At 36.4% G+C, this 23,236-nt stretch overlaps 1 protein-coding gene across 1 annotated transcript in view; it reads right to left on the bottom strand.

Annotated features, from left to right (window-relative positions):
- The window catches only part of Ank3 (ankyrin 3), a 632,006-nt gene that overhangs the window by 522,320 nt on the left and 86,450 nt on the right, over positions 1-23,236 (bottom strand). Inside the window, exon 2 of the mRNA XM_078041667.1 lies at positions 7,157-7,195. Within this exon, the coding sequence (XP_077897793.1) occupies positions 7,157-7,195 (39 nt within the window). The remainder of the gene's footprint in view (positions 1-7,156; positions 7,196-23,236) is intronic.

The raw sequence follows: 23,236 nt of genomic DNA, 5'->3' as shown, positions 1-23,236 counted from the left end.
TTTCTAGATCTCTAATTTACACCATTATATATTTTATATACATACACATGTGTATCGATACATACTTTTACATACATTAAAGTCAATGAGCATTAAGTAGCAATGATACATGACAACATATAATTACATAGTTATAGTCAGACATGTATCATTAAATACAAAAATAAGATTAACATTCTCAAATCCTGTTCATCTACTTTTGATCTAAGTTTTAGAATATCACAAAGGACATGGGGTATATGTGACGTGTAAGCCAGGCATAGAGAGAAACTGATCATTTTGAAACTGAATTTTAAAGCCCCCTTTCCTGGCCCTGGATCCATCATCAAGTTTTTGTCTTCTGCTTCATTACTCTACTATTAAAATTTTTAACTCTTTATAAATTTCGGGAGTTTGATTCCATCTTCTTAAAATCTACCTCATAAAAATGGGCTTAGAATGTGATCAGTTGAGGAAAAGGAAAGATAAAGGGGAATCTGTAGGGTAATTCTAGTGGTATTTTCAAACACATCTATGTATCAGGAACTTTTTGGAGAATTGTGCATTCTCACTTTTTTTTTTTTTTTTGGTACCAGGGGTTAAACCCACGGGCACTTAACCACTGTGCCACATCCTCAGCCCTTTTTTGTATCTTATTTAGAGACAGGGTCTCCCTGAGTTGCTTAGGGCCTCACTAAGTTGCTGAGGTTAGCTTTGAAGTCTCAATCCACTTGCCTCAGCCTCCCACACCACTGGAAAACAGGCATACACCACCATACCCTGCTCTCAATTCTTAAACCAGGCCTATGAGATAGTTACCTATTGTTATTCCCTTTTAGAATGAGAAAGTTGGGGAACAAAGTACTCAAGCAATTTGTTTACAATTTCTAATAAGAAACTAGTCAGCCAAACTCCAACAAATGGACTCATAGCGGAGTCCTCATGCTGAATGATTAGGCTATATGTTACTGTGCAAGGAGACACTGTGTGATCTGAAAAGAGTTTCTCACCCAAGTGAGGACCACACTTTTCATCACAAAGATGAGGATGGTCAAGAAATCATGAACTTAGATGTGACATGGATAAATTCATTAAAAGATCTGACAAAAAGAGGACTTCTATAAGAGTCAATAAAAACATTGAAGTAATATGGTAAAATGCAGGTAGCTTGGAATTTATTGCACTGCTTCAAAGAGATTAATATTCATGGAAACCTTACAATATTATGATTCATACTTATATCCAGTATAATATGATACACATGTATACTAGATAGATCTCTTAGTTTAGAATTCAAAGCCCCCAACATATTTTTAGCCTAACTCTTCAGCCACATTTCCCCAAAATAAATATTCTTAAATTATGCCCAAACATATTTTCTAAGAATTTACATATTTGAAAAAAAAAATTCTTTTTTACATAAAAAGTGGATGTGTAACCGACGTGATTCTGCAATCTGTATACAGGGTAAAAATGAGAGTTCATAACCCACTTGAATCAAATATGTGAAATATGATATGTCAAGAACTATGTAATGTTTTGAACAACCAATAATAAAAAAGAAAAAAGAAAAAAGAAAGAAAGAAAAAAATTCTCCACTTAAATATTCTACTGCAACTGAAAAACAATTGCTTGTTTACTTAATTTTTTTAATTGAACTATGAGGGCTAATCATAAAGTAAAAAGAATTAGAAGACAAAGGCATCATAGAAAACCACCACACAAAATGAGAACTGAGGATTAATCACATTAATACATAAAAAGCTCATACAAATTGACAAGAAAAACACTAACACTCTAATAAAATAATACCTACAGACATGTATAGCAACTTGCAAAAATAGCTAATGAGACTTTCAAATGGGAGAAATATTTGCTAATGATTCATCCCACAAAGAGTAAAATATCTATGATGTATTTGGAACTCAAAAACTTAAAAACAAAATAGGTAATACAGTTTAAAAATGGGTAAATGATCAAATAGATATTTCTCAAAAGAAGAAATACAAATGGCCAACAAATATATGAAAAAATGTTCAATATCATTAGCCATCACAGAAATGCATTAATCAAAATGACACCGAGATACCATCTCACCCCAGTTAGAATGGCCATTATCAAAGAACCAAAAAATAACAAATTTTGGTGAGATGGGAATGAAAATTAGTACAGCCATTTTGGAGAACAGTATGGAGTTTCCTCAAAAAAAAAAAAAAAAAAAAAAAAAAACTAAAAATAGATCTACCATATTATCCAGCTGTCCCACTTCTGGGTTTATATCCAAAGGAAGTGAAATCAGTATACCCATGTTTACTGCAGTCCTATTCACAGAAGCTAAGATATGGAATCAGTCTGGATGCCCAACAGATGAACAGATAAATAAAATGTGGTATATATACATGATGGGGTACTATTTGTCCATGAAGAAGAATGAAATCCTGTCACTTGCAGTAAAATAAATGGAATTGGAGGATATTGTGTTAAGTGAAATAAACCAGATACATAAAAACAAGAACCACATTTCTCTTTCATCTGTAGAGGCTAAAAAGGGATGTCTGAAAGCAAAATAGTGTTACCAGAGATTGGAAAGGGTGTTGGTGGAAGTAGAAAAAGGTAAGGGAATTTGAATAGTAAATGTTGTTTGCATATATGGAAATATCACACTGAACCCCATTAATACATGGGAATAAAAAAAAATTTAAGTTAAATATTCATTAAGCATCAAATATGTTCTATCCATTAATGATCAAGTAAAAACAAGGATATGGCTCTTTCAGAGAAAGATTCTTTTACTGACTAAAAATGCGTGTTTGATCTCTAAATATTGTATTTTTAGAAATGAAACTTTACCAACTGTCAAAATCTTGACTCTAATAACCAAACCAAAGCAATACAGTGTCACCATCACATTTTCAAGTCATTTTCCAGGGCAAATATAATATCTTCTCCACATAATAAATCCGCAGAGAGGAAAAAAACTGATTATCCCTCCACCTTCAGGGAACAGAAAACAGACAGCACCAGACGTCTGGGAGAAAATACTATGATGTCAGACTTCATTTCTGAAATCTTTAACAACTTTGAAATGGTTCAGGAAAACAGAAGGGCAATGGAAAAAATTAGATTTTCTCAGGGGCAGAAGGATTTTAGACACCATCATCCTGTGAGAGTGAAAGTAACCTTTCTGGCCTGTGGACCTTCTGGCCTGCTGAACCAGAACCGCAAGCTGGTAGGTACTAAGCTGGCGTCAGATACTTGCTTGTGATAACTAGGTATTAACTAATGAGTTGCAATTCATAAAATGATTTCTACATGACTAAACTGTGCAATTTTAAAGCCATTCTGGTTAAGAGGCATTACTTGTTCTGTCTTATGCACATACACATTCCCATTCCCACCCATTTGTTAAAGGACCTACAATCACATTTTCTCTTTGAAATAGAAATCAATGCAATTATGTCTTCCTTGAATGTCACAGAAAGGTGATTAAGGGTGGATATTCCTAAAGAAAAATGGGAGGCTTTTCCTCCCACTGACCAGATGCCTTTAGGAAGGATTCACTGGAATTAACAGAGGAAAGACCTGCCGGAGCTGTTGGATCAGTCCTGAGGATAAGCAAAATGGCAGAGGAAGCCACCAGAGCCCTATCATTTCTGAATCAAATATGTCAGTGTCTCCTCGGTAAAGACCTTCAGGGCGCCCTGGTGCCAGTGCTGTGGTAGCTCTGATCTGTGTCATATATACAATGAATATAAACTTTTGCAAACAACCAAAAGAACCCACACATTTTTCGTCAACCTCATTGTAACCCACACCCTTAAATTGGGCGTGAGTTAATTCTGACAGTTCTGAGAACTGTGTCATCGAGATGCAGACTCTGCCTGACTCGATGCAGCATTGTTTCAGATGACTCAAACCCCTCAGTTCAAAGACAAAAGGATTCTACTGGAGAGGCTCCTGCTTTCCTTCGTCTTTTATATTAAGAGGATGGAACAGACTCTGACAGCACACCTATCTGTAGATGTCAACTCACATTTACAGATGTCTAAATCACAGGCCTGCCTAGGCAAGCTTTTGATACTCAAGATTTGAAAAGTGACCCCAAATTCTTTAATGTTGCTGTGGGAGTCACATTCTACAGAAACTCATAATCAACGCAGTGGGGGGAAACAAGGAAAGAATTAGATGCCATATATAACAGATGGTTTTCCTTTAATTTTTATTGATACTTTTCTTACTTCATTAACCTCAGAATTCATCCAAGGTACCCCTTCAGTTTGTACACTATGAACTGCTACTTCCTCATCCTCCAGTCCTAGGAGGAATTGAGTATTTTAGCTGGGTGAGATGATTCAGTAACACACACTGAGAAAGAATTTTGTGAGGATTCCAGGGTCCCCGACACCATTTTGCTGGCACAAGGATTGAAACATTAAGCTGCAGGGACAATGAGGGGTTATGTCATTGGAATCCTGTGCTCTCATTGCTTTGTGTATGCTCTATGAAACTTCAACAGGAAGAGGGAAGGCCAAATGAGCTGATAGGCCAGACAGAGTTCCAAAGCATCAGACAGTTGAATTTATACTCAGACCAGTTAGAGGCCAGAAGAGATGCTCGAAAGATACCAAAAATGTAAAGCAGAAGAATTCCTTTACATTCAGGGTAACAGGTAACCACTCCCAGCCACACTCTGCCCCCCAAATTTTAATCATTCACCTAACTGAAATCCTACTGGCATTTGCATCTCTACAGAAATCGTCTGGGAATGGTTAACAAGCAGGGTGCAGTTGGATAGGAGGAATAATGTCTAATGTTCTGCATCACAATAGGGCAACTGGGGTTTACCACAATTCATTGAATATTTCAAAATAGTAAGTAGAGAGAATTTTCAACAACCCCCAACACAAAGATGATAGATGATTGAGGTGACAGATACGCCAATTACCCTGATCAGATCAGCACACATTATCTACATATATTAAAATGTTTCACCATATACCATAAATATGAACAATTGCTAAGTGTCAAATTAAAAATAAAAAGACATTTAAAGGAAAAAGAATGAAGTCATCTCAGCCTCAGCAGTTGCTTCATGTCTTCTGACATCATGGATACAAAATCAGTACCTTCTGTACAGACAGCATTTAAGCCACATATAAAGGATTGCTATAAAGGATTGCTGTGGAAGGCAGCAAAAGCAGACATGCATTCTAGACTGTGGAACTGGCTTCGGGCTAGGTACATAAGAGTGAGCAAAGACTTGAGTGAACAGACCAAGGAAGTCCTAAATTCAGACACCAGTAGTTGTTTCATTCTCAAAGAGTTTAAGATAAACTAAAATACTACAATCTTGAGATAGAAGATGTTTTTGTTCTTTCCCAGAGTGTTGGTGAAATTCATGTTGTATTCATTCTAAAAATTATATCAACTATAATACTAGATCTAAAATTCTAAAACATAAATAATGCTTTTCAGCAACCACAAAGTCTTACAAATGGAGTAGGAATGGGACAGGCTAGAAGATGTTTATTTCTGTTTATTTGATTTTGCCACTATTACTTCAAACAACATCTTAAGATTTTAATTGATTCAATTATAGAAAATAAGAGTTTAGGGTGAGACCTATAAAAACTTACTTTAACTTGAAAATGATGAAGATCTTTGATTAATTGTCTGGATAGCCACTGACTAGACCTCTACCCTTGATGCAATACCCTTATTTAATGTATAATTCAACTTTTATCTTTAAAAAATGAAGGCAGTTTACTTTTTACTTCTTAGAACTACTGAGAAATAAAATACACTTAAAAATAAAAAGGTGCTTTAAAAGGTAGACAACACATACTGAGAAAATAAAATTACTTGTATGATTCAGATAAATCTGACTTAGCTTATCTCTAGTGACACAAATAATACTGACCAACAATATCACAGCATGGTGCTGAGCAGCAACCCTGCTGGTGACAAGATGAGCCTACTGAACCAATGTGAACATTTTAATAGTCTATATTATCATTCTTATGAGACATTCATGTAAAAAGTATTGCTCTGCCATTTCACTGAACAGCAACAATAAAAGAACACATCATTTCAGGAACATAAGTCACATGGGCCTATAGTTCGGAGGATCAGTAGTGGACATCTTACAGAAACATAACTAAAGGTTCATAGAGATGAAATAGAATCATAAGTTAATTAATATTAGACTTAACCACATGAAGTAACTGGTGTTATACTATTTGTGAACTACCAAAATGGCAATTCACATACTTCAACCTAATAAAACATATACCTATGAACGCATAAATCATCTTAGAAAAAAATACCAACCAAAATAATCTGAATTATATTTTTGGATGTATTGAGCTACTATTATGGCACCAAATTAAATATCACTAAATCAAATCTCAGCAGATTCCCTCAACAAAACTTTGAAGTAGAAAATGAAGCAAGCAGAGCTGAGATTCCAATACACTGCTGCACCCTTGACCTAAAAGAAAAGACAGGCCCACAGATGGCATGAGAGATGAATGCTGAGGACTCCAGGAAGATGGGCATGGAGGGTAGAAGAGTTGCAGCCTTTACCCGTCATCATAGAGAGAAAAGCAGCCTACACTCTCCACTGAGCAGCAGACCCCTCAAAGTGAGGCAGCACTTCAGGGTATCACAGCTACAGGTGTTCCACCATCAAAGTCGTCAACTTGGCTCTCCTTGTTCTAGAGCCAGATCTAAAGGCAGACATCTGGTCATCAATGGGCTTCCATGTAAACTTTTCAAGCAGGACAGAATGTACTAACGAGTTAAACCAAACATTTCTTTCTCGTGGTATTATCATTGAGGAAAGCGATGTTGTACCTGTCTCTAGAGGACATGGATACGCTACAGGCCATAAAATCAAGACTCAAAATACACAACTGAGGACCAGATGAGGAAGATAACAAACAACCCCAAGGTACCAGTGTATCATGAACACGTGTCCAGTTGACCAGATGGCCCGACAAGGCAAAACTCTTAAAAGCCTGATAGATCTCTAATTAATTAATAATAAAATGATTAAAAAGTATCATTTCATATAAATAACTTAAGTCCATGTTTACAATTATAAAAAAGAAAGGAAAGAAAGGAGACATAAACAGAAAATAATATTTTGGCTGAATTTAGGGTTAATGTTCATTACCTTTCTAGAGCTTCGTGAATAGTAAGATCCAAAATCACCCTAAAAAAAAAAAAAAAAGAAACATTTAGCAAACAAAACAATATTTACTATCAGCAGCTTACAAACACACACTATTAAAACCTTTAAAAACATAGGAAGTACTTTAAAGAAGACACAGTAAAATAGAGAAAATATGATCAATTATAATAAAAGAAAAAGTCAGAAGGAAATGCTTAGGTAATTATAGAATCAAGACAAGTGTGCACACCAAATCAAGAGCATCAACAGTCTGAATGGAATCTTGTTTTAAATGAAATTGTGCCAAAAACACACAAAAAAGTATGATCCTGAACTTGAAATGAATATGCCCATGAGACACAATTGTTACAATTATAATTAATGTGATACAAAACAAGTGTCCTCAGTGAGAAAATGCCAGCATTAGAAAACATTTTCCCATGCCATGTTCTTTCATAGCTATTAGGAGAAACCCATTTTCCTACAAATTTCATTACTACAAATATTGTTTACGAAGGGCCAGAATAGTACAGCATTTATGAACCAAAAGCTGATTATACAAAAAAAATGACATGAGATGGTTTCTATAATATTATTATAACCTCAGAATAGAAAGCTATAGCTCCACTCTAGGTACAAGCACTTCAAGATGATGATTATGGCTGCCTTTAGGTTTTTACTAAATGCTGACTTTATTCCATTAGCTAAAAAATGCATTAGCTCATTTTCTTTTCTTCTTTTTAAAATATGTGTGTGTGTGTGTGTGTGTGTGTGTGTGTGTTAGTTGGAGTTGGACACAATGCCTTTATTTTGTTCATTTATTTTTATATGGTGTTGAGGCTGGAACCCAGCACCGTGCACATGCTAGGCGAGTGCTCTACTGCTAAGCCACTACCCCAGCCCCACACTAGCTCATTTTCTATTAGGATATAGTAACATGTGCAAGATGCAAATCATTCTAACTACTATAAAAGTCATGTAAGTATCCTGTAAAGAAAGGAATATTCTACATCACCACTAGCTCTCACTGTGCTTGCATATAGTTAAATTGACTCTTATCAAATGCTAAACATGTTGATGTCTCAAAATTATTTTATTTTGTCAGTTTTAAAAATTCATTATCAAGCCATAAAGAATTAAATCAATTTCAACTTTGTATTTGTGGTTCTAATAAAGGAAAATAGAAGGAAATTAACATTTCTAAAACCTTAACTTTATTCCTGGTATCCTGGCCATAATTTCTCATTGAATCTTTAGAACTTCTGAATAGTAAATTTAGTAACTTTTTATAATTATAAAAGTAATATAGAAAATGTGGAAAACATAGGAAACAAAAAACTACTTATCACCCATTGCTTAGGGAAAAGTAATATTTTGTGTTGATTTTTTTCAATATACAGGTTTACACAGACACACCATTTTAAAGAAGATTGGGATTATACCATAGAGAGAGTTTATCTAGCCATTTTTCCTTAACGTAGAATCACTTTTTTTTATACAATAGCATTTGAACACATGGTCTTAATAGATGCATTCTAATCTTAACATTATATGGCAAAATTTGTTCAAAAACTTCTGGATATTTATGATTGAAGTTATTTCTTGTCTGTCTAGTACACCTAACATTGCAGTAATATCTTTGTACAAAAATCTGAACTTCATATCTGCTAATTTACTTGTGAAATTCACCAAAAAAAAATTCTGAAGAAAGAACCTAAAACTGTTTCATGGTACTTGCCCATTATTTGCCTACCACAGGGCAAAAATCTGTAAATTGCTCATCAAAACAACAACCAGTGGTATAGGACAGTGACTATTTCTTGAAATATTCATAAATGTATCTTAGCACTTTCACCAAATACTAAAAGTGAAAACGCGTGCCTCTGCTTTTTATTCTAGTTAGGTTTTTTTGTTGTTGTTGTTTCTACAGCTAAGTAATTTTCAGAATTTATGGTAATTCTCCTGTGTAGAGTTTTCGACTATTTTTACTTAGGAGATTTGTGCTTTTCATATTGCTTAGCAAGAGCTCTTTCTACAGGATCAATCATTTGTATATTATAATTGTCTCAGTATTTTCATTTGTTTTCACAATCTGTTATTTACATTTAAGTTTGGCTTATAATGGCTTTTGATGCACAGAAATTTAAATTTTATGTAGTCAAACACATCAATCATTCGTTTTGTGGTTTTTTTTAGGACTTCTGTGCTTAAAAAGTTCTTCCTCATTCTACTATCAACTAAAGGGCTACTTAAATTTTCATTTACTTGTATCTCAATCACCAGTGCCACCTTTTACCCTTGGCTTATTTTTTTTTTTTAACTCATGTGGAATTTAGTTTAGGTATGGTGTGAGTTGAGTGCTTAAGTGATTTCTGATTACCTCCCTTTCCAGCCTTTCCACAGTACTATTGAGAAAATCACCCACTCATTTATGGCTTGTCTCTGCAAAAATCACTTTGATGTACAACTGAGCTCTAATGTCACTTTCTGACTCCTAAGCAAGTCTATCTTAACAGTGCCTATCTTATACTCTCATTGTAAAGATTAAATCAGAATGTATAAAAAGCACTTACTTTGGTGCCCAACCCAGCACACATGCTAAATAAGTCAACAACTGGACACAAGATTCTTCCTCTGATCCATCTGTCGATTCTTTTTCTTGTGGTGTAAACATTACAGAATGTGCAATAACTGGTAAGATAAATGTCTCCAACTCTTTGTTCAAAATTTTCTTGGCTATTACCACTTATTTGCTTTTTATATAAGCCAAACTTTCTTTTCCTTACAGTTATTCTTAGGATGCACTTTGTCCTTAATTATTATCACTTTTGGGGCATGCTTTATTACATTGGCCAAACCTTCCAATCAATGTTACACCCTCCACGCCCCCCAGCCCCCCACCTTTTTTTTTTTTTTTTTTTTTTGAGACAGGTTCTCACTGAGTTGCTGAAGAGTCTCCTCTAGTTGCCTGAGGCTGGCCTTGAACTTGTGATCCTGTTGCCTCTGCATCCAGGAATTACAGAAGTAAGCCACCACACTGAGCTATTCTTGTCTTTTAACTGATTAAAATATCAAAGCTTCAAGGGCCTCATCACTGAATTTGATGCTGGCTAGGGGCTTAAAATAATCAGTCTTTACAATATTTCAGTAGTATCCTTTCATTCTTAGTTATTTGAGATTAAATACTCATATTTCCTTCCCACAAAAGGAACTGTTTTTGAATATCTGAATTGCCCAAATTCATGCAGCCATCACATGGAAGCACCTGAGTGCACACTCAAGTTATTGGATTACAGTGCCTCTCTATTTTCCTTGACAAACATGGTACCATCCTGTAGTAGTCAGTGTTCAACCCAAGATATGTTTTGTCCCAATCACAGCCATACATATTTGTTGCTTAGACCTTACAAAACAAATTCTTTTTTATTTACCTATTTTTATCTATTTTTATTTATTTACCTATTTTTATTTACCTATTTTTATCTGTAGAAATATTTCAAAACTCATGAATGTTTTAATGGGACAGCGAATTTAGTAGAAGATAACACACACCTAGCTGGGACTTCTCCTAAGGCATTCCCCAGGCAGAAAGAGTAGAGAAGTTCCAAAGCCTTGGCCTCTGAAGCCCATGGACCAAGGTAGAAATGGGTAGGTCTTAGAAGCAAAGGAGAAACTCTTAGAGGAAGATGGTTGAGAATTATGAGATAAAATGAAGATAATGTTTTTTTTTAAAAAAAAAAAAAAAGGTAAAAGGAGAAAGCCAAAGTAGAGTGTTTATGGGTACCTCCTGTCCTCTTTCTTCTCCATAAAACCATTAGGGAGCCAATGCCACATATAACAAGATTGGATCCATCTGCTTTCTTTTCATGGCCACCAGCCAAGCTCTGATCCAAATGTTTTCCCTCCCCACAGCCCACAGCAGTATGGAAAAACAAGTTTGCTTCTGTTCTTCTGATCCTAAATAAATGCATGTCTTTCTGTTCTGCTTTAGGATAGCTTAACATTAGCAACTGTTGAGAAATCTATGGGAAATAAAAGCTACACATAAGAAAAATCTTGCAATTTTAGGAAGCCTCACAATAGAAGTTGACCTTTATGTTTTTCAGAAGGTAACCATTCAGGTCATCCTCCTCTTCTAGGTCCCACGTGCCCTTCTGGGGAGCAACTTCACCTACCAGGCTTTTTCCCTGCTTGCAAACCCAATACTGACTGTCCCAAACTTCTGTGAACTGCAAAAACATACTGATGCTGCATTCTTCCTCCCCCACCCCCATGTTCAAAGTCAGAAGGGGCTGAGGTCATGCTGAGACCTCACCTGGATGACAAAAGGCAGGACAAAATTCACCCTCCACCCACTCTCTTCCAGTAACCAGCTGCACATCAAGACCCTTTCCCCTCATTTCACCCTCCAAACCCTTCTTCTCTTTCTGCCCAACAGGTCAAAATCAGACACTGTGAGATAAAATTATGTATCTAAATAGAATTAAAGTAAATTAAATAGAATTAAGTCATCATAACTAAATATAGTACAATAGAATTTAAATAGAAAAATCCCATCTGCACTTCTCTTCTCATAGATCAGGTCATGTATTCACCATACCATAGTGAAACAAAAAAATGTTTTGTTTTCCACCCTTGTATTAACAGTTAATAAAAATGGAAAGCAAAATCACGTGCCTAAGACTCTCACATTTTATCTTATTTGACCCACAGAACAATCCTGTAAACAGCAGGGTATGCATTATGATTTTTATCTTACAAAAGAAAAAAAAATTGAATAGCCAATAAAATAAATAAATAAATAAATAAATGAATAAAAGCAAAAAAAAAAAAAAACAATGAGCAAAGAAATAAGTGAATTGCCTGGAATCATATGCTTAGTATGTGGAAGAAACAGAATTCACACCGAGGACTTCCATTGCCAAATTTAAAGTTCTTCCTATTTCCTAAAATTGACTCCCAGGGTCCAGAACCATAGGTTACTAAACGTTTACAATTTCCATTAGAGCCACAGAAGCAATCATGATTCATTTCTCAGCAGTTGTTCTCCAATAAGATTATTCTGAAGTCCACAGCAATTCCTTCCAGACTGTCCTACATGATTCTTGTTTCTGCCTTAACTGAATAATCTCTTATGGTAACAAGCAGGAAATATGGGTCAAATCATGTCTAAGTTTATAAAGGCAGGAATGCAAGATATATTACTACAACTGCTAAATAAAAATGAGTGAACATCATTTACAATAACCATAATATGATCTTATGAATGGGTTCTTTTACATAATGACTTCCTTCCAAGATGATCTTGAATTTGTGACTTTTTTATATCTGATGCATTCCCTGCATGTTTACCCAGCTATGTCTATGTTTACCCAGTCAATGTCTATGATAATAAGAATTATTCTATCCATTATCCAAAATGCATCTTCACCAAAGGTCTTTTTTATATTGGTGTAAAAATCAAGTCTAGTTGTTAACATCATAGTTATAAAATAATAAGACCCTATGAAGCAGGTACTTTTATAATCTGCATTTAACATACAAGCAAACTGAGGCACAGAGAGAGTAAAATAATTTATCTGAAGTTACCCAGTTAATAAGTGACAGAGCCTAGATTTGAACCCACATTAGGCAACTCTATAGTCCAAAGAATCTCAGTAATTTGCAGTTTCAAAGACTTTCACTTAATACCAAGAATTAGGGGTGAATTCAGAACCTTTCTGTATCCACCACTAGAACAAAAATGGCACCTTGAAAACTACCCTCTTAGGAGATCGTTGTTTGTGTTGTCACATTGTTTTTCCTTGAAGAGGTTGTTCTGTATTTAGTAATAATGAAACAGAGAGCCCCTGAATGTCCTCACACTGAGAATTCAAACTTCATTGTGCTAAGGATGGGTGGCGACCACAGAAGCTCAAACTGAACTGTTTTCTGGCTAAATACAGCCTAGCTAAATCACATATGTCTATCACCTGGCTTTGGTTTCGAAAAATTCAGACTGCCTCTGTAGCATTGGTGGAGAAACAATCTAACTGCTGTACCCCAACTTGATCAAAATGCATGAACTTCATTTTTTCATTTTAACATCATTTGCCTATTTCTTCTTAAGTGAGTGGGTTGCCAAATCTGGCCAGCCAAGATCCAGACAGGTTCCCTGGGTTGGCTGCTGGTGACAATCATGCTAATTATCAAGATCATTTATTGTTTTAATCATTTGAATGAATAAAAAGAAAGAAAACTGATACTTTCTCCAATAATAAGAAAGAAAACATTTAGAACAGTTAGGCATTTAACATATGCCCAGCATAAACTTCATTTAATCCATTAAACAATACAGTGTAGGAATTATTATTATTCCTATTCTACAGATTAAATATCTGACACTTGAAGAGATAAATTAAATTTCCCAAAGTTGCACACTTATGTGTAAGGCAGCCTTCAACCCAAATATGTTTCCAGAGTCCCACTCTTACTCGATTGACTGCCTTCAGTCTACTACACAGAAATAATACTGGTTAAATTAGAGAAAAGTAATTTGAACAAATACTTCTCCCATGCAACCAGTGCGGTGTGTTCCCCTACACCCACAAATGCACCCACCAATAGTTTCAAAGAAACATCTACTGGGATAAAGTTGTCTAAAAGACCTTGGGGAAAGTGAGGAGCTAGAATAATAAGAAATTACAAAGAATAATGCTATCTCCCTTACTCATTTACATAATTAAAATTCTAGGTTTTTTCTCTTGTGTTTGACATTTTATTCATATTATTTATATAGTTTATATAGTTATATAGTTTATATTTATATAGTTTATTCAAGAAATAAACTATATAAAGCTCAAAATTACAAATCTCTGAATTTATCATTTCAAAGATACTTGAACAAATGAACTGAGATGCTTAACATTCATAGTATTTTTGCATTAGAGGGCAGGAAAATAATTCATCTCTGTCAAATCAACATTTCAGACCCTTCTGGAGTCATGTGATCCATAACCACTTTGGGAAGAATGATGTTAACCAATTTGTTAAGAAAAGTAAAAAAAAAAGAAAGAAAAAAAAGAAAAAGAAAAAATGCTTGTTGAACTTAGACCCACTACTGTAGTTAGAGTGAACCGTTAGAAAACTCAAAGTGGCACAAATGTTAGCAATTTTTAACTAAATAAAAAATATTTCTTAAAATATTCTCTTTTGTCCCCAAGATGATATGTAAGAAATATAACAAGGATTTGTAAAGAACAAAGATAGGTACACTTATGGACCAGCAGTGGGTTTGATCCATGTACTTAGCAATACAAAAATGTGAATTTTAGCAGTCAGACAAGGGTTGTGTTTGATCATTGGGCTGGAATAACAATGTAAAATTAAAGTCAATTGCAGCAAGAGGGTGCCAAGGCTTAGTCTATAGCAATTTATCAAATGGTGATGAAGAGCGCAAGTTCTGGAGGAGGCAAACCTTAGGCATCACCCTGATTCTCTCCTACTCTTCTATGACACAGTGATGATGTTGCTACTGAGAGGGTTGTCAGGATGAAACGAAATGGTGCAGGTAGAATACTCAGCACAGGTGCTCAGTGCTCAGAAAGTATTAGCTGCTGCAGATGTTATCAATTTACCTCTCGTGTTTCACAGACGTTTTAGGGAAACCAGAAAGTTGAAGGTTTAACTGATCTAATAAGAAATACACCCAAAGCTTTTAAAATCTCTTCTAAGGGATAAACCAAAGATAGAAACTATTTCAGTCTTGTTCACTGTATCCCCCATATCTGGCATAGTATCAGATAAATACATGCTCATTAAATTACATGCTGACTCATTATATGGATGAATGTGTTAAAAGTTATCTTGGTATACTTTACACTGAAAAACTGGATGGTTGGGGGGAGGAAGGGTTTAATATGAGAGAGAAGAGAGGGCATAGAACTGAAGTTAAGTGAAGTCTATCAGGTTATTTTTCCCATTGGGACCAACCAGACCCAGTCAGATTCTTTAAGTTAGATTCCCCCTAATACTGTACTAGCTATTACATATAACATATATAACATATAAAAGCCACTATTCTAAGAATTCTACACTTGTGATTTTATTTTTTATTAATTTTTTTAATTTATATATGACAGCAGAATTCGTTACAATTCTTATTACACATATAGAGCACAACTTTTCATATGTCTGGTTGTATATAATGTATAATCACACCAATTCATGTCTTCATACATGTACTTTGGATAATAATGACCATCACATTCCACCATCATTTCTAAACCCATGCCCCCTCCCTTCCTCTCCAACCCCTCTGCCCTATCTAGAGTTAGTCTATTCCTCCCACACTCCCCCTCCATACCCCACTATGAATCAACCACCTTATATCAGAGAAAACATTTGGCATTTGGGTTTTTTTTTTGGGGGGGCGAGGATTGGCTAACTTAGCATTATCTTTTCCATCCATTTACCTGCAAATGCCATGATTTTATCCTCTTTTATTGCAGTATATATACACTTGTGATTTTAAATATTTGTTGGATCTTCCCCAAATGGTAGGAATTAAATTCTGTACATATTCTGCATGCATTCATTCCAAGCATGATCTTGGCCTCTACAGGGAATATGAAGAGGAATAAGACATAATCCTTTCTCTTAAAGAGCTTACTGTCTCATAAAGAAAACGAGACAGGAACAAAAATAACTCCAACACAAGGCAGATCATAGCAAGGATCATAGAGACACAGACAGAAAGGGATCCAAAGAGAATTAAATACATCTACTTTAAGCAATTAAGGCTTTATAATAGTGAAGGCACATGGGTGAGACCACTGGAAAAGCTAAATTTTGAATGGGTGAGGACACTGCAGATCAGAAGACAGTGAGGGTAACTGCCGGATAGAAAAACGGGACGATTAAGGAAACTGTGGCCACTTTGGCATTTGTAGTTTATGGGGGACATAAAAAGAGAATATTTATAATGAAAACTACCTGGAAAATCTGGAACATAGTGACAAACCTGTGTAAAAAATATACAGTAGGTCATTGAGCAGGAATGTGACCTAAGACTATTTATTCATTAGAAAGATTTATCTAGCAAGAGCATGTAAGATGGAATGTAGACAAAGAGATAAAGTGATTCAGCCTTAGAGGGTTAATCCAGCCCAAAGGTCTGGCCTTTGTCCCTCCCCATCTGCTCCTAGAAGTGATCTCTAAGTCCCTGGGATATCCTGCCTGTTAAGAGGGTCTTTGTTTACCTTGAGGCTGGCTTTGGGACACACTTCTTAGTCTATGGCAACAATGTGACTAATGTTGGAGAGGGGGGTGTGTGCCTCCAGCCCTAAAGTATTGATCAGTGTGGTCTCTGGAGAGACAGAAGACTAAGGTTAAGCATGTGAGCAATCAATATCTGTTCTTTCAATCAAGCCTATGTGATGGAGCCTTAATAAACACGCTGGACACAAATGCTCAGCTGAATTCCCCTGGTTGGCAAATACTCCTGTGCATTATCACACATGCTTGCTGTACACACAATTCCACTAGGAGAGGACAATAGAAGCTTAGCACCTTGATCCCTTCTGGACCCCAATGCATGCTCCTCTTCCCTTGCCTGATTGGAATCTGTACGTTTTCACTGTTATAATTCATAACCAATGATTAACACAGCTTCCAGAGTTCTGGGTGTCTTCCTTGTGAATTATAAACCTAAGGGTAACTTGGAAACCCCAAAATTGCAGTTGGTGTCAGAAAGGAGGATGATGTTAGGGACTTCCAAACTTTACAGCAACCAACAGGAAACTACTACAGTGCTGGAGAAAGTCAGGATGACCTCAAGAGCAGCAGTTAACTGCAGAGGAATAAACTACAGCTCTATAGAAAACCAACAAAGGGCTGGGGATGTGGCTCAAGCGGTAGCGCGCTCGCCTGGCATGCATGTGGCCCGGGTTCGATCCTCAGCACCACATACTAACAAAGATGTTGTGTCCGCCGAGAACTAAAAAATAAATATTAAAAAAATTCTCTCTCTCCTCTCTCACTCTCTCTTAAAAAAAAAAAAAAAAAAACCAACAAAAACTGACCTGATTTTAGATAGATTTAAGAAACTGAAAGGAGTTGGCCTGAGAGAAAAGAATGATTAGATTATTGATAAATGAAGACTGAGAAATCAGAAGAAAGACCCAGTTTGAGGAGGAAAACAAGATAAAGGAGGGGAAATGAGAAGTAAAAGATATGGAGAAACAACCCTCAGGGAGGAAAGAAGGACCATGGGTCCCAGGGAGAGAAGGAAAACAATGGGTGCTGGACTTTCACCTTTTCCTGTTCCACATCTGTTTCCCTGATGGCCCAACCAACACATTTGCTATCATTAAGTCTCACTAAACCCCATAAAATTTAGACCCCTAGAGATTGTAACCAGTTGCTATTTTCTCTCTTAAAAATGTGCTACTCCGCTGCTTTCATGAAACATGGTAGATCCATTTGAAATCTGTTTCTTTTACTTTCTCTTTCATGTGCTTTCAAGAAGCATAAGTGACCTCAATTCCTTCCTCCCCTGGGACTCAGGCTCTTTCCACCTTTGAGAGGTGGAGTTTGCTCCTTCACCCACAGTGAATCCTGTGTGTCCAGCACAGAGAATCCTGTGTGTTCTGCCCCCTGTGGTCCCAGCCTTTCAGGGGACCAGCTGGCCTCACTCTCAGCCTCTTGTCATTCTGAGCCATCATATAAAACAGCCCAGGCTGCTCTGCTGAGAGAAAGACCAAAGAGAACCACAGGCACCAGATCTGGGTGAAGAAGGCACCTCAGGCATGCAGAACAGTGGGGCCTTCAGATGGTTGCAAACACCAAAGAGACGTGAGTCAAGAACACCACAGAGCTAGGAGAGAGAATAATGCATTCACACTTTGGGATAGTTCGTTTTTGTAGAGTAACAGATATCCAAATTGCAGTACACTAAATGTAACTCAACTAAATGAGTTCCCTAGCTAATTTCTTTATTAAAAAGTTGGTGATCTTCCAAGATAATGGAAAGAATAACTAATTAAAATTCAAAAACGACCCAAAGAGCTTGAGAATGTTAATCTATATCACTATAGAGTATCAAAATCTGTTTATTTATCAAAGTACCTAATCTATATGGAAGGAGTCATTAAGGATAATACGTTCAATCAGGTCTGTGATTGTACCCTGATCATTCTTCCCTTCATTTTCTATCTCCATTTTTTCCCAGTATATTAATATATTGATCCTATTTCACTAATTGCTGGCAAACTCATTTAATTTTCTATTATTTGCCACCATACTAGAAGGTAAGACAGACAGACAGACAGACAGACAGACACACACACACACACACACACACACACACACACACACCTTTTTCTTAAGTTGCTTTTCCTATTCGAAGAAAACTCTTACAAAAGACTTTAAAGTCTTGAAAACTAAGTTTTTCAAAAGAATATACGGTTCTTACAAAATTATAACATTTGACCCTAAAAATTGAGATGAAGTGTTGGTTAACATAATACCAAGAAACTTTTTTTGTGTGTGTGTGTGATGCTAGGGATTAAACTTAGGACCTCATACATGCTGGGAAAGCACTCTACCACTCAGCTACACCCTTGGGAAAAGGGCTCATTCTTATACCGATAGTGGGACTGTAAATTGGTGCAAACCAATCTAGAAAGCAGTACGGGGATTCCTTGGAAAATTGGGAATGGAACCACCATCTGACCCAGCTACCCCACTCCTCAGTTTATACCCAAAGGACTTAAATTAGGGAAGAAAGGTGGGAGGGAAAGGGAGGGAGAATAGAAATTGCATGGAAGAAGGAAGGAGACCCCCTTGGTTATACAGAATACAGGTATGACGATGTGAGGGGGAAAAAAAAAAGAAGTGAGTCACATTAGATTGGGTAGAGAGAAGTGATGGGAGGAGAGAGGAGGGGAAGGGGGAAATGGAAGGACAGCAGAATAAAATAGACATTATTATTGCTGTGAGTATATATGTGACTGCATGACCTATGTAATTCTGCAACCTGTACACTCAGAAAAATGAGAAATTATATCCCATCTGATTCAAATGTATGAAATGTCAAGATCATTGTACTGTCATGTATAACTAATTAAAACAAATTTTAAAAAATGAAAAAAAAAGAGCATGCTACAGGGATATAGCCACATCAATGTTTATAGCAGCAAATTTGCAATAGCTAAATTGTGGATCCAACCTAGATGCCCTTCACTGAATGAATAGATAAAGAAAATGTGGTGTATATACACAATGGAATATGACTCAGCATTAAAAGAGAATAAAATCATGGCATTTGCAGGTAAAATGGATAGAGTTAGAGAATATAATACTAAGTGAAGTTAGCCAATCCCCAAAACCAAATGCCAATGCTGATTCATAATGAATGATGTGGGGGAGCATGGGAGGAATAGAGAAACTTTAGATAAGGCAAAGGGGAGGGAAGGGGAGGGGGCATGAAGGTAGGAAAGATGTTTGGAATGAGACAGATATCATTATCCTAGGCACATGCATGAAAACACGAATGGTGTGCTCACCCAGAGACATAAAAAATTGTGATCTATTTTGTGTAATGTGAATTGAATTGCATTCTGCTATCGTATGTAACTAATTAGAATAAATAAAATTTTTTAAAAAATTAAAAAGACTAAATGTGCACACCTGTAATTCCAGCTACGTGGGAGATTTAGGCAGGAGGCCAGCTTGCCCAACTTTATAAGACCCTGTCTCAAAATAAAAAATAAAAGGGGCTGGAAATGTAGCTCAGTGTTAAGCATGCCCTGGGTTCAATCCCCAGTACCACATAACAAATAAATCAAATGCTGAATGAATTACAATATGTGAGCAGTACCTCCAAAGCTTATAGTTGTCAACTCTGACATGAGCACGTGTGACAGGAAAATAGTGGTATTTTATTATCTTTTGGAAAATGGACCCTTTGGGAGACTGATGAAGCCTCTGGAGTCCTTCTCAAAATAATGTTTTCAAAGGTATAAAAGAAAACAGGATTGTTTAAAAAAGCAAATATACTGAAATACAGTTATCAAAAAAAACCTATTTTTATTTTTATTTATTTATTCATTTTTTGGTACCATTGATTGAAACCAGGGGCACTTAACTACTGAGCCACATCTCCAACCCTTTTTTAAAAATATATTTTACTTAGAGACAGGGTCTCTCTGAGTTGCTTAGGGCCTCTCTAAATTGCTGAGGGACCTTGAACTCACAATCCTCCTGCCTCAGCCTCCCAAGCCCTTGAGACTAGTTGCCAAAATATTTTTAAAGTATATTTGTGATAATTTATATGCTTCATTATTAATGTATTAAATTGTATAATCTATTGATATGCATAATAGCAGCTGTTTTATCCCCTCCCTAATAATGGGAACTGAACCCAGGGGCACTCTCCCACTGAGCTACATCCCCAGATCTTTTTATTTTTTAATTTTGAGTCAGGGTCTCAGTAAGTTTCCCAGGCTAGCTTTGGATTTGTGATCCCCCTACCTTAGCCTCCTAACTCAGCATCCCAGATTGCTGAGATTGTGATAGACAGGTACCACAATGCATGGCTACAAACTGTAATTTTTTTAGTAGTTATGAGTATAAGTGACATTTTAAGATATCTCTAGTGAAACTGTAATGAAATATGGAAATATTCATAATTACTTCTGGTTCCAAGTCTCAGTGCATCCAACTGTGGTTTCTTACCTACATTTATAATTAAAGGAAAAGCTAATTTTCACTTAAAGATTACTAAAATGAGGTTATCCTCTCCCTCCCTACATCCAAGGGGACCTTGGAATTTCTATTCACAGTTATTTGGTTAAAATCTCTTGCATTAAAGCACCACATGAGTATATTGTTAATTATGCTGAATTTACAGACCTTCAAAAACATGGCACCTTTGGCGCCTGGATGATGCTAGTGTCCTGACTGAGCTTAAAACATAGGAGGGAGAGCACCTGGCCTTTAAAAGCAGTGGAAATTGGGGGAAGAAATAGAGTTGAGCAGAGTTAAGGCTACAAATATTTGGAGGCTGTATTTCTATTTGAAGTTACGGCAGGTACTCAAGCATAAATGTGGCATGCATGCCATCAGACTGAAGACAAACTGGGGAGAGACCCTGGAAAAGGGATAAGATCATTTTCAAGATAGATACATAGAGGTTAAGTGAAACCATGAGATTGGATAAGGGAAATTAAAAAACCTGCAAAAGATAAGAATATGAGGCAGGGCATGGTAGTGCATATCTGTAATCCCAGCATCTTGGGGAGCTAAGGCAGGAGGATCATGAATTCAAAACCAGCCTCATGAACTTAGTGAGGCCCTAGGCAACTCAGCAAGACCCTGTCTCTAAGTAAAATATTTTAAAAAGAGCTGGGGATGTGGCTTAGTGATAAAGGGCCCTTGGGTTCAATCCCTGGTACAAAAAAAAAAAAAAAAAAGATAAGAACATGATGGAGAAGAAAATCTTGGAATTTACCAAATTTAAGGCAAGAGGCAAAGGACCAAAGTCAGATAAGTTTAAAAGCAATAAATGAAAAACAGTACAAGGTTTATTTATTTAATATTTATTTTTTAATTGTAGTTGGACACAATACCTTTATTTATTTATTTTTATGTGGTGCTGAGGATGGAACCCAGGGCCTCACACGTGCTAGGCGAGCACTCTACCGCTGAGCTACAACCCCAGCACCAGTACAAGGTTTATTTAGTCCCAGTCCCTGCCAGATGAAAAACAAAAATCAGAGCTGTGGATTAGCTATGATATCCAATCGGAACCCATAATTCTTGATTCATTGCAATTAAAAGAATTTATAGCAAGAAGTTACTTATCAAATCAAATTGCAATTTTTAGAAATAACTGTGTTTCCTATTTAATTTTTCTCTAAAAAATTCCACCAGAGCTGGGCGCAGTGGTACCCACCTATAATCCCAGCTGCTCGGAAGCCAGAGGCAGAAAGATCATGAGTTCAAAGCCAGCTTCAGCAACAGCCAAGGCACTAAGCAACTCAGTGAGACCCTGTCTCTAAATAAAATACAAAATAGGGCTGAGGATGTGGCTCAGTAGTTGAGTGCCCCTGAATTCAATTCCCCAGTACAAAAAAAAAAAAAAAAAATTTCATCAGAGGAAATAAAGACAGGTAATAAATTCTATGTGACATCATAATTGTCTATCTTTAAAAGGGGGGGTAGAATTTGATTTTATATTTCCTTTATTATGTTTCTGGGAATAAAGTTTTATTTCTTAAAATGTTAAAAAAAAAAACTACTGCCAGAAACTTCATACAGAAAGACTGAAGATCATAAAGATAAATAAAGATTAAGGTTGATGCATCCTTATTGGACAGGCTCACTGGCAAGTGGAACCTGGGTATACAGTAAATCCATTTTATCCTCATCACAACCTAGAAGTTGGGTTACCGCTATTATCCCCATTAAAGAAAAAGGAAACTGAAGCCCACAGAAGTTAATTAACTTGTCCAAGATCATACAGCTAAAGAATCTAGCCAGAATTCAAAGCTAGATATCAAACTCTGTGGCTTTGTGTTGCTGTGACAAAGTATTTGGGGTGGGGAGTGGGGGGCAGGCTGAACTTAGAGGAGGGAAACATTTATTTTGGCTCATGGTTTCAGAGGTTTCAGAATAAGGTTAGTTAATTTCATTGTGTTGAGCCTGTAGGAAGGCAGAGCATCGTGTCAGAGACTCGTAGTGCAGTAGAGCGGCTCATCTCAAGGCAATCAGGAAGGAGAGAAAGAAAGGCAGGGGCAGGTGGGGGAGCAGACAAGTGATCTACACGAAGGGACCAGGGCCAAGATATACCTTTTCATAGCACACCCCCAGTGACTTACTCCCTCCAACTAGGACCTGCCACCTACAATTTCCAACACCTCCCCATAATTCCATCAAATATAAACCCTTCAATGAATTAACCCATTGATGAGGATCAGAATCCTCATGATGATCCAAACACTTCCCGAAATCCCCACCTCTGAACACTGTGGCATGGGTACTAAGCCTTCACACATAAGACTTTGGGGGACATTGCAGATCCAAACAATAACACAGGCTTTT

Source organism: Ictidomys tridecemlineatus, chromosome 1, assembly GCF_052094955.1.
Source record: "Ictidomys tridecemlineatus isolate mIctTri1 chromosome 1, mIctTri1.hap1, whole genome shotgun sequence".
NCBI classification, from domain to species: Eukaryota; Metazoa; Chordata; class Mammalia; order Rodentia; family Sciuridae; genus Ictidomys; species Ictidomys tridecemlineatus.
This window is presented reverse-complemented; position numbering and strand designations above follow the sequence as displayed.